The sequence below is a fragment of the Trichomonas vaginalis genome, chromosome V (assembly GCF_026262505.1).
Source record: "Trichomonas vaginalis G3 chromosome V, whole genome shotgun sequence".
In the NCBI taxonomy this organism is placed as follows: Eukaryota; Parabasalia; order Trichomonadida; family Trichomonadidae; genus Trichomonas; species Trichomonas vaginalis.
The window spans coordinates 19,475,071-19,489,119 of NC_067207.1; the positions used below are offsets into that span (position 1 = coordinate 19,475,071).

The 14,049-nt window shown below is 36.7% G+C and overlaps 1 protein-coding gene across 1 annotated transcript, besides 3 other annotated features; it reads left to right on the top strand.

Annotated features, from left to right (window-relative positions):
- Positions 1-10,585: part of a mobile genetic element that runs on past the window's edge.
- Positions 10,585-13,536: a mobile genetic element.
- TVAGG3_0365780 (uncharacterized protein) lies at positions 11,858-13,150 on the top strand (the record flags this gene model as incomplete). Its single annotated transcript, XM_001580866.2, has 1 exon — positions 11,858-13,150. One exon carries the CDS (start codon positions 11,858-11,860, stop codon positions 13,148-13,150), a length of 1,293 nt encoding a protein of 430 aa, XP_001580916.2.
- Positions 13,537-13,990: 454 nt separating the features above from the next.
- Positions 13,991-14,049: part of a mobile genetic element that runs on past the window's edge.

Sequence of the window (14,049 nt, forward strand, 5' to 3'; positions counted from 1 at the left end):
CTCCACAAAATCTTTTTATAAAATAAACAAAAAAATACTTTTCGGTTAACTTATCTCCTTGACTTTGTTGCTTGCAAAATTGTTGACATTGCCTCTGTTCTTAGCATAGTGTGTGTTGATTGAAGCTTTCCCCCGCTAACATGTAATCAATACTTTGCACCAGTCTGACATCTCACTCCAATTCGAAAAACCATTTCTTCCCGTCATGACAAAATACCATAAGAACATAAAAGTTTCATACAGGAAAACAAATGTGCTTCAACTTACAAATGTCAACGTTACACCAACATTATACTTGCCAAAGTGCTTTGAGTTCACAAGGGTGCAAAATTCTGACCAATTCGAACCAATGCAACAATAGCGAGAAACCCGCAGCAGAAAAGTATTGTTTATACGCATACAATATCTTTTGTCATAAATACAGTTTCTTCACAAACATTCGAAATAAACACTTAACACTAACGTTTGAACAACTATACTAAAAGACGGGTGTGCTTAATGTCAACTGGAATAGACATTCCTCGTATGACCTTTTACCTCGATCATATAAGCGCGAAAATGTGCGCCGTAAAGTAAAAACAACAAACCAGAGAAATAACGTTACTAAACTATATACTATAGCTCATATCGTTATAATATACCTAAACCCACTATACCACACACCCACCAGCCACGAGGAACAAAACCACAACAACTAAAATAAATATCATCCACAACTCATACCTAATAACACGCAAACAGACAATATAAGCACCAACACACCAACAATTACAAGCTAGATTACACTAAACCAAAATAACAACACACAACACTGATATCTCACAACAATGTACACACACTATACACATCAGAACGGTCCAAGAGTATCTTCAAAAGGGAGAATATCTTTTCTTACCACAAATACCACAAAACAACAACAGTCTGCTGGCACGTACAAAAAAGAGCGCAAAACACACCACGCATTAGTCAAGATCATATCGATCGCCTCTTACAAAGTTCACGTTTACATCCACGTCCCTTTCTCAATTTCATGATAAAGCTTCCTATCGCATTATAACTAAAGACCCATTATCAATCGCACTTCCAGAAGAAGTTCTATATAGTACCACTCCACCACATAAGCTCATAACACCCAAATCAGATATATTACTGAACCACCTCCAAATATCAGAAATACTATAATGTCCAAAACACGTATCTACTCTCTGCATTTGACTTTATAAAAGTCTTTCACACATGAGAACGAACTTCCACTACCTACAACTTTCATATACCACATGCGTCTTTAAAGTTCTCTTGTCTAAGCAATTCAAATATTTTGTAAAGACATAGAACTTTCCCTTTGTCTACCACGCGAACAAACAAAAACAGGGTCTTTTCATATCGCTTCAAAAGTGTCGTAAAAGTCCTTTACATGAAATAAAGCTCCTATGATTCAATTTTTTCTTCAAACATCCTTTCAAGAATTTGACATTTTTACTAGCAAATAAATTTAATGAAATGTTGTGGTCGTCAATTTTTTATGACGTCTGGGAAAACTATACTTTAAGTTCAACGTTTCACCTCCTTTCATAACGTATATCTTGTCAATGCATTTATAGCAAAACACCACCACAACTAAATGTCGGTTCTATTTCTTGATGTTATATCGTCTGCCTCTGTCAAAAGTTTCAATAGTTCTTTCAAAACTTCATCAGGTTCAATGACATATGAGTCACTTTTACAGTTCGTGTTTCGAACCAAGTTTAACATTATACTTATAAGCTTGACAAATCTTCTCCTGAAGTTTGAAGTTTGTCTTTTCAGTTGTTGTAGTCGTTTCGAATATCTGCAACAGAACTTAAGTCTCTGCTAACTTCAGGATATGTGGTTGCTTCTTTTAGCAGGAACAATTGTATTACCATCTTCGTCCTCGTATGGTTTCCCACTTCAACATCTCTGTCTTTTGACATTGACATAAACACTTTGACTGTTTGTTGAGTGGTGAATTTTAACTTCACATCTGCCACCAGCCATTAAACCTTTTGAAACCTTACGCTTCTATTTTTCGGAAATCACATTTACTTAGAATAAAAGATGGACGTATTCGAGACATATCTCTCGAATTGAAGCAGCAACAAAGTTACAACACACAAACAATACAAATACATTTGACAGAATAGTTCTTTATACAAACAATGGAAAATGTTATAGAATAGCAAATATTTGCTGAACCAAAATATTTCCATAAAGCAAAGAAAGTTGGATAAACTGAAATGGTGAATTCTCTGAAGCAGACAAAAATATAACTTAAAACTTACAGATATTTCTAAAGGTAAGTTTATCTTACCAATATTATGTCAAAACTGGCACGTACTGTCCATATTTGACGGAGAGAAGTCAGTTCAAGAACAACTTACTGACCTGCTGCCAAAATCTGCTGCGATGGAAAGCTGTCGTTATTGCCAATCTGAGAGGCCCCAGCAGGTTTCATCAAACGAATCTCAAAAGAGCATCTTCCGTGAAAGTGCTATTGGTTTTGTAAACTTCTTTGCTTTCAATTCATCTGCGACCGTCCCTCCTGTCACCAGTAATTGTATTGTACAAGTACCAACAGTTGAAAACCACCCCATAAAGTCTTCTGAGTCAGCAAATGGAATGCCAAGCCAAAAGTTTGAAACGGTCTCCATTTGTATATTGAGTTTTTGACCTCCTGTATAGTCCATACTTTCACCACTATGGCATAATAGAACTTTGCATTTCAGGGTTAATGGTTGTTGTGAAGTTGTTGTTTAAAGTTCATAGCATCTAATGTCAAGGTATGACCTCATATCCTCAACTGTAGAATATTCTTCTCTTGGATAATATTTGCCCTCTATGTTTATATATATTTAATACCAGGGTTGTAAAAACAAGAATAGTCATTTATCAGTTCGTCTCTGAAACAGGTACAAACATTAGTCATCGTGCAATGATCTTCATTGCAGTTCGTTAAAAGTCAATATCCTGCATTCTTCGCACTGCATCAGCACTTTGGCTTGCCCCCACTTCACCATGCCACACAGTCCATTGACAGCATGGATTTCGGCTGTATAAGGAAACTTAAGTGAAACTGCATAATATTTGGCAGACTAATCAGCATTTGAAATAACATCTAAGGGCTCCACAACACTATAGACTGCAAGGCGTCGCTTTCTATTCTCTTGCATTCAAATTTTTATTCGCATGTTGAATCTTACACTGAAACACAACGATCCCAAGTCACTCCTCCCCACACACACAACGACCAAACACCAACAAACACCGCAATTGAAATAATACTTCATCACTTCACCACATCTCAGATTGCGAAAAGTTAATCGACACAGACCAACAAAACACAGAAAGTCTAAGTACAACTTCCTTGATCTAGTAGCGAGCAATAATCATCCGAGCGCAACTGCACGACGTTGATTCATTTCGCCCTTCTACGTCACTCAAAAGACAACACACGCAACAAATGATATAGATGACAACACTCCCAGACAAACACACACCACAACACAACCACCCCACAAAACCGAGAATACCTGCTGTTGGACAGATCAAACATATAAGTTCATTTTTGCACCTCTAAGGCAGACGAATCATATCACACCACAGACTATACCCAAGATATACGCACAAAAATTTATTCACCTGCCCAAGAGATCATGGCACCACATATCCTTAAAAAACCTCAAGAAGAGGAAACGCATGACCACAAAGCACAGCAACTCTAACAAGCGCGGTTCACACGTTTTCACTCATGGTTGACTGGCTGCTGCAGTTTGTCCAGAAAGGTTAACATAAAATTCCTTGGAACGTTCAGTCTGTCCAAGTACCATTACAATCTTCATTTCTCAATATTTGCATACAGTGGTCTGTTTGTTCTCTAGCTTGTGGTGACTGTAGTTTCTCAAGCGAACCCATCATAGTTTTGCCCATGTTTACTGTTTTGAACTAACGTCAGAGTTTCACAAGCGAGGTACCAAGCTACTACTACTAATATACCCACATGAAAGACTTCTGCGAGCATATTGCGTATCCGACATAGAAAATTCCATTGCAACCCTTTCTTGTCAGACAACACTTGGCAAGAAGGTTTTATTTCAATGGTCTTGTTCCACGTATAAGAATGAGTTGTCAAAAAAATAATATGAAACCTGTCGCAAGCGAATATCTACTGTGTTGAAGAAAACCTTCTCAAACGTCACCTACCGTTTTCAGAAGAAACAAGACAGTTGTATATTCGTAAGTTCCAGGAACTATTTCTACCTTCTAATGGCAATTGTCGCATTCGCTTTTTATACCATCGGGAAAAACATCCGTTCATGGCATCCAAAATTTGGCGTATCCCTCCCACGGTACATTTCATGATGGTAAAAAATATAGAATACGTTGGATTTATTTCATAAATTGTTTCTACAAGCTTACTTTCTTCTCTTGCGACTGCAAGTTTTTAACTCTTCTTTTTCCTTCATTTGCCACTACTTTCACTAGATGAGTTACTTCTTCACTACTTCACTTTGTTTCTACTCTTCTTCTTTGGTGTCGCTTTTGTTAAACTTGCCCTCTGCTTAATTTGATTGCATCTTACAATGCCTCATGTTACTACGCCTTATGTTGTAAATTTCCCCTGTCCCTTTTTGCCTTTGGGCTCTCGGCGCCCATCTCAGTTACACCTATAATCCTAGAAAGATTTTGTCATAGTCTTTGTATTTGAGTCTTCGCGTATGTTTGCATACTCCTTTCCTGAGTTTCCAGGTTCAAGCTCTTCAAACAGAGCTTCGTCCAATAACACCAACAACAAACAGCCAACCACAAGAGAACACTATACACGAGCGTATATCAATCCATAATCGATCTATTTGATAACGCCATACTCACTGGATCCTATAACCCTCATTTAACCCATAATCATAACCCAACAAAAATAAAATCTTCATTGTCTGCGAATCATGGCCGCAAAAAGCCTTCATAATACCACTCACTTGACGTCACTTACTCATCGTGCTTAGAACTCTCATATTATTACAACAGTTCACGCTCACAAATCAACCTGTTAATATTAATCCAAACAATACACTAACCACATTCAATTCCATCTACCGACAGTCACTGAATCCATTTGCGAAGTTTTCCCTCTAACATATCCTCCTGCTCTGCCAAAGCAGATTCTTTATGACATTCTGCTGTACAACACTTCCCCGCGTTTGCTAACGCTCATGTACAATAGATTCTCTTCCTTCTAATCTCCCTACTTTTCTTATACTAAACTCTTCACCCCAAATATACCACTCTTATATAATATAATAAAGTCTTTGAGAAAATGTTTTAGGAACTCAGGGTCGTTACTCTATTTCCACTCACCATTGTTCAATTTCATACCTTCAAAATATCTGCATCTTTCAACTATTCAATGGAGACCACTTAAAAACGGACCAGCCCGCTGAACAATACACCAGCAATAATCACACTCTGTTCACAACAATTCCACATTCCAAATTAACGCCAAGCTCTACCCAACTTACGCAACCTTGAGGTTGTTAAGGCTTTACACCAATAAACCCAACCATACTCCGGTACTATAGCTTATAATAGACACCACATTCATAACACTACGTCTCACACGCTCTCACATAGTCTAAGCCAAGAAACCAAAACAAAAGATAGTGACAATATTGTTTCCATAACTGAGCAACCGGTACTGAAATGAAAACTCAATTACACAAACTGTCTATCAAACTACTAAATCCACATATATGCCCATTATGCGAGACTCTAACGACAAACAATTCTACCAACACACTTTCATACTATATTACCACCCCAGAAGATTCATCCTATCGTCGTAAGTACAAAGGCAATCCATCTCCTGATTTATCTGCAACGCTAACCACACACAACCCACCTCTACAATCACAACCACTCACAATACCAAACCAACTCAAACCACAACATCAATTCTAATATCAACCTACCACCTCAGCAACAACAACATACGGAGACAGAGTATACTATAACATAAATGTACACTAATCCACGAGCGCCAGACCAACCATCAACTACGACACTAACATCAGAACAACACAACCCACAACCAACCACCTACCTTCATCCCAACCTACCTACCAACTAGCACATGAGATAACCACACGCAAATCTATACTATACAATCTAACACGCAACCTCTCACCATATAATCTTCTAGGCAAAACACACAGGGCATTCCGAATCTATGATCACACCACCATACCAAAACAACAAACCTAGTTCGAGAAACAACGACCGAGCGGTCTCCAAAACCAAACCACCACCACCCATCATCCTCTCATTCCGAGAGACCAACTTACGTATATCTAACCACACAAAATCCCACCCACAACCAAGTATTCTCACTGCTCGAATCCCTTAATTAAGTATACTCATAACCACAACCCAACCGACGGAACAAAGACGCAAACTCTTTCTACGATTTCCATTCAGAGCCTCATCTCAAAACACACCATGATTCCAGAGAAGAAGAAAACTGAAACAACACTAAAACTTCCCATTCCACCGCAACTAGCTATCACCATCGCGCAATATAGAGCAACACCTATAGACCACTGCAACCTATCATATCCCATATCGCATGGCAACCATCATATCATTACAAGATCACCTAACATCCTTCCACCATAGCGCATAATCTCCACCACACCTACATACATCTATAACCGAGCACCCCGTATTATAATCTAATTAAAAAAGTAACCCACTACCATATCTACAAAAATCAAGCCGACTTCATAAACCTTTCTTCTTTCGTTTCCAACAGCTTATATATATATCATTTTATATATCCGCGTAACTATCAACATGAGAAGAGAGTTGAATTATACAAAATATATCCAGCTCAATCGAAACCAGCCCCACAAAACGACACCATAAAAACCATCACTCTACACGGCAGGTAAATTCCCATCCAATAGAATCATTTGTCCGAAATCTATGCTACTTAAATCACATCAATCCCTGTAGCGCGAGACCTTGTCAAAATTTTCCAAGGATTTCTCGCAACAAAAAAACCTCTCAACACCAACGCAACCTAAATCCCCAATTTTGTGAACACACTGCAAAACCATAAAACGCCTAACATAGGTCTACGGTACAGCGTAATTACTCTCCCATATATAGACTCTACAATCATAAATAGCACTATCTAACACATCTAAACACCACATCACCATAAACCCACTAAAATTCAAATATGACAATACACATCTGAACAGACCTCAAAAACAACAATATAACTCACTCACTTCAAGCCATTTAACGCAATATCCTTCTAACACAGTTTCCCAGCTTCCTACATCACTCTTTCCTATGTCCCAAAACTGAGCTCACTGAGCGATTATCAGCATCGCACCGCTTCGCTTACATGCTATGCCCACCGAAGGTCTTCAATCACACTGCCTATGAGAGCTGCTGAAGCGCCTAGCAAACATGTTTCTTCTAGAAAACTACGCGTTGCTCTCAGCGCGATATCTTAGAGCTGACATGCCGACTTATAAACTAGTTGCTAATCGATACCGTCAATCTGACACAACAATCGCGCCAATCAGCCACTGCAAACCAAACAACCACCCCCACAACAACAAATGTCTGTGCGTCCATAATGACCAGACTAGATCACAAATGATATCTAATACTGCACCACGACACTCGAGTCGCAGAGCATCCTAACCATATATAATAAACGAGGAGGATACTCTCAGCTTGCGTATATAAGTTCCACCAGCGCACAATATGTCCATCTGCAGCATAATGTCCTACCTGACTTTTCGTTTTTTAAGAAAGCATTTACTAGGTCTGTTTTGGTCTGTTGTAACTCTTTTTCTTGACTTCCACAACAGTTGCTCTAACGGCGTCATAGGCACTTTGAACTGCCGTCTCGTTGCCTGCATCTGTTATTTTCGTCATATTTTGTGCTACTTCTCTTAACTCGTGTGTCGAAACCTTCAGACTTCAGTTTCTTTCCAGATGAGAAGTCGTTCACTAGTTTCACCTTACTATGAAGAGCTTCGAAGGCGTTCTTAAAGTCAGCATTCATTAAAGCTTCATTTGAACTGTCTTCATCCGCTTGTATTTTTGTCCTTATTGACCCTATAAGTTGGGCTGCTTTGGCGTTGGCTTGGGCATCTAACCAGTCATATTAGCTTTATATATATTCTGCGCTTTTCATGCCTTTTGCATGGCTGCGTCGTATTTTTACTTTCTTGTGCTAAGTTTTCATACTGTACGGTTTGGTTTTGCAACTGTAAAAGTTTTTCTGCCTTTACATTTGCTTCAACTTCTTTTTTATACTCATCGCTATCCATATATGTCTTCAGGCTTTTTGTTTATCTCTTCATCTTTCAGTACTTTATATTGAGTAGTATGTTTTCAAATTTATAACATCTTGTTCCATTTTTGCTACTTCTGCTGCTTTTTCTGACACTTTTTCGCATATTCCTCGTACTTAGTTCTTTTCAGTTGTTCTTCTTTTCTTCTTTTCTCTACGTTTAACTCATTGAGTTCTTTGTGTTGCGTCTGTCATATTCTAGTTTCTTTTCGTTTTCATTATTTGTTTCTGTATGTCTATGTTTGACTTTTGACATCTGTTATTGATTTTGAGTGAACTAAATTACATCATTGACTTAGGGTTATAAGCTGTTCCGTCTGCAGCTCCACCATAGCCTGCCATTTTCGCTAAAAATGCCGCTCTTTAAACCTCCACTCTGTGCACCAATAACTCGGTTTTAAAAGCAAGGGTTGCTTGACATTTGTTGCAACATAGTGGGGTCATTCAAATTTGTTGTTGCAACTGTTGTTGTGGTGTCAGTTTTACTATTGGATGTTTCAATGCTCTCTTCCTCTTACGTATATTCTTACGTAGCTTACGTGGCATTTTAAGTGAAGTAAAAAACGGTTTTTGACAGATGTTTTTTAGACACTATGTTTCAGCACACAAAAAACTACTTGGTCAAAGTGTTGTTAGTTTTGAAAATAACCGTCCTATCTTGTTTTAAAATGGAGAAAAGGCTTCTCAAAAGTATACTTCCTTGGAACGCCCGTAACTTTTCCTGTAGCGACGATAGACCCACCTTACATTGTCCGGACAAATACAAATATACTTACATATTTTGAAGTGCTCTACAAAAAAAGTCAACGGCGACGACTCTCAAAAACCGTTGTGCAAAAAGTTCTACCGTTGGACAAAAAGTATATATAGAAAACAAAAAACGTTTATAAGTCCATTCAATACTTCTTGCCGCGCACTGACGGACCAACACAAGCGAGTGTCGCAAAAACCATGTTCACAACATCACACCCACAAGCCATATCACCATCACCAAACCCACACGTCTACACGTAGTCGAAACTTTATTTCCCTCAAATTATCTACAACCCAAAATACCAACAACCAGTCCTCCACATCTCTCTATTCATCCACGCCATTCTCATCGCCTTATACTCCACATGTCCATTACCAAGACAGATAGCGCCCATATCACGTTATTCCATGTCATCCTCCACGTCACTCCCAGTCCCAATGACACTCCCAAGACTCGCTATTGAACCCCGTAGCAATCTAACTTCCAAATTAGCAGCCAAACAATTGCAGTCAAAAAGCTGAATGCAACATACATGGCTTCTTCTAAAATAGAAGAAGAGGTAATGAGACAACAAGACCTTATACCAGAGACCATTCTAACAAGCTCAATTATCTGAGTCAAATAGTTTCAGGCACAGCGTCCAATTATATACGAACCAAACAGACCATACCTAAGGGTTCACCAAATCTCACAAATTCAATATGCAGCGAACTTGTCCAACGCCATCTACCTTCCCTCGTCCCACTCTCTGTACAAAGCAGCTGACTCCACAGAAGACGAAACCACTCCATCAACCTCCAGATTGCTACCCTTACAACGAGCACACCACCAAATTCTACCAACAAAATTCACACTTATGCAAAAACCCTCACCCAGAACCCCAAAACCAAAACCCACACCCACCACAACCCAACAAAAACACCACCCACCCAACAGCACCCCCACCCCGTGCAGCACAAAACTTCATCGATACTCGTACAGCTTATGACAGGAGATGAACTACTGACGAAGTACGGAGCCGAAAATGTTGCGCTGGGTTTTTCTCAGCAACTCCTTAGCGAAATCCAAGTTGAAATTGTCAACCGATTTCCTGTTCGTACTATATTCGTTACCGAATGAAACAACGAAAAAGATTGAGTCATTCCAGGTGACCGAGAGTCATTTTCCAACGCAAAAGTGGACAAGAAATTGTATTCGAAGAATTGGTTTGCATATTCTTTAGCAATGGTCAAGACTACTGGGAAGGAAACTTGGTATTAGTCCCCGGTGAAACCATTTCTGTTTCATCGGATTTGAACCATCCATACAAGATATGGTTCAATTACGTTGCATATAACGCAGAAGACCCGAACTTTGACTCAGAATAAAAACTTCATTTATACTAAACATCTTCGGGGCTAGAGGGCGCAACGCGCCTGGAAGCCCCACTACCTTTTTTTTTTTTTCTGTGACCATGTAAATATATATCTATGCAAAACGAGAGGTTATGCCATAATTTTTTTTAGTTATCAAATTTTCCTTTTTTTGAGAGAAGTCTCTCAATAATTTGAGAAGAATCTTTGATATAAAGAGATACACATTTGTAGAACGAAGTAAGTGTTTTCCAAACATTTTATATGTTCATCCTGTATAACAATATAAAGCTGCATAGTGCCATCTTGTGCGTTTGCTATTTTATGTACTTTTCATTGAGATAATCCCTCTTCTCGGGTGATTTTAACAGTCAACTCAATTTTAAAATAAAGATTTCATCAAAATGATTTCGAAATTCGGATATTGATTATATAAATAGCACTGTTAACATATTTTGGATGAGTAAAAAATACCTTGTTTTGTATGCATTTAGTACACCTTTATTTTTGATTAAAACTATAAAATTTTTATTCCTTATATAATAAATAGTATATGTTACATAAACATGAAATTCAATAGCATTCAATTTTGGATTTTTTAGATTTGGTAAATTTTAGAAGAAATAAAATCAGCAATCAAAATAAAGAAACTTTTTTTGTATCTTCTATGATTACCTTTTGGTACTAAATTTTGCATTAATAAGTAAATTATCTGTATTATTCTGTGAGCACAAGCCCTCAGTTATGCTGGTAGTGAATGATGAATCGTCATTTTGCGAAGAGAACGCGATTATTAAGGTAATTTTGAGAATTGTCTTGAATTATTTAAAATTAAAGTTAATTGAATAGGTAGGATAACTAGCCTTTGCTAAATTTGTATAATTTGACCTTATTCTAGTTGGATCTGAGAATATTTTGCTGAAATAATAAATTATATCGCCGATTTATGAAAATTTCTCTGATGGGACCGACTCGCTGAAACGTATTAGTGTTAATGGTAACTTGTCTGAATTTTCAAATTTTTTTCGAAATCCAAAAAATCACAAACAAAAGCATCAAAATTAGATTTGCATTTAAGGTTTTCATTTTTTTTGGAAAATAAAAATATTTTTTCCCCAATAAAGTTTTTTTTACTTTTGAGAGGAATAGAAACGTTATTTTGGAATTTTGAAACGACAGAAATGTTCCATTTTTAATGTAGATTCTAAAATGGGGTCAAATTTTTGATTGAACCGTTATCCATTGAAAAACCTCGATTTTAAAATGTTATTCCAAAATATTCATCTAATGATATAGTATATATTTATTAATTATTACTTTTTATTCAATTTTCACTTTTGGCGGGATTTCATTTTTTTTTGTTGTATGGGCCATATTGTTCACCCAAAACGGAAAACAAAGGCAATGCATAACATTTTACTCCACGAACGTCGTCGACTCTCAGCGCGACAGATGCTTGGTGCTTGCATAATGACCGGAATGCCATATACAAAAGGTGCTCGCTTTCTTTCTCTTTGTGGAACTAAGCCCCCTGTGAAGAGTGGTGTCATGAGACAACAGAGATTTTGTGACGATAAGATTAGAAGACTTAAAAGTATTTCCCTAATGCTGTCGAGAAAGTCCTTCAGTGGTTACTTATCCATTGATGCAAGATGGACGCACAGGCGAAACTCGCCAAGTTGTACAGTAACTGCGCTCGATGCTGTCACAAAAAGAGTTCTTGCATGCGTGAACATCAACCATATTGGTGGAAACAGACAGCATGCTCAGTATTCCGGAGCTTCCAACAATATGGAAAGTGCTGGAACTCGAATCATCTTGAAGCAATTAAAGAAATACAATATCTTGAAAGATGTTAAAGAGATTATTAAAGACCGAGATAACAAAAGTGTCTCTGTCTTTAAAGAATTTGGCGTCTCTCATCTTGAAAGATTCGATCCAGGTCATGTATCAAAAAATATCTCAAAAGATTTTACAAAGTTCTCAGCTTCTCATAAGACAGTTGAAGTTTTCAACGACAAGACTCAGAAGATTGAAAAAATAGAGAGACCTTTCTGGGGTCTGAATGCAAGCCTAAGTATGTGGCTTTGGTCATGTTTTGCCGAAGAAAATATTGACAAACGTACGAAAATGTGGGAGAATTGTGTCTACCATTACGTAGGCAATCATTCTTTTTGCGAACCGCACAATTACAAATGCTTTGAATGGCAAAAAGGTGTCAATTCGATCCAACTTCAATTCATGCTCTATGACTGGGTTCACAAATGGACACCCATAGTTTCCAAAGTTTCTTCCATTGGATCTACCTGCATGAATGAAGCGTTTAACTCCAAAATTGCATGCTATTTGGACAAATCAAGAGCCTGGAAGAACATTAACATTAGAGTTAACGTTGCAATCTTAGAATGGAATGATCCAGAGCATTTTCTCGGAGATATACAAAAAGCATTACATCTTCCCCCACTTCCAGAAGATTGTGTCAAATCATTTGAAGAGAATTGTTACTCCAAAATGATATTGAAACAAAAAACTGTTACAAAAGGTTCTAAAAAACAGAACAAATACAAAAAATCCATTCAGAGTGTACCAGGAGGAGATTATCAAGTTTTCAAGTCCGAATGGGAATCAGAAGACGAAGACATTGATGACTTTGATTAACGAAAATTACATTTTATTTATTGTTTTTGTTTTTAATTAAATTATTATTATGCTCATTTTCTTATTTTGATTTTTTCTCATTATGATATAAATAATTTATTAATGCATTTATCCAATAATTATGCTATGATATTTTTATGCCTTATTTCATTTCTCTTATATTTGATAATCTGGTAAAATATAGTTCAGACTATAATCATTTTAGATTATTGATATATTTATATAGGTTAGAATAAAATTAGTTTCATTTTCTACTTTTATTTTGAATTAATAATTTATAATATCAAATATTATGGCGTAACCTCTCCTTTAAAATATAGATATATATAGGCCTATAGAGTTTATTGGCACTCTCAAAACTCTAGAATTTTGAGTTTACTATACCCTTAAATTAATTATCGAGATGGAAGCCCATTCGAGTTTATTAATGATTTTAATCATTAATAATGAAATAAAAAAATATTGAGAATTGAAATTTATTATTAATCACTCAACAACGCCAATAATTTATGGGTTAAAATTGTGTAAAAAGAATTTGAATAAGAAATAAAAAATGCTTCAAAAATATTGAAAGCCCAGGGCTTTTTATTGTATATATTCCGTATTCCTATTAATGCTATGTAGAATTATCATCAAATTGATTTTAATTACATTTCAAAAGATTACACTCTTTGATGATAAAACGTCAACAATTGAATCATTAATGACATACAAAATCAAATCATATCTCGATACTTCAGAAAAGTGGCAATAGAAATTAATTGAATAGTTATTCAAAAGTTATGATTCACAGTTAAAAAGTTATTTGAATTTATAAGAAATGCATGGAAAGTTTATTAAGGGTGCACACGAGAGGATCATGTAAACTTCAGAATTTAGAACCTTATTTTTAGGCATTA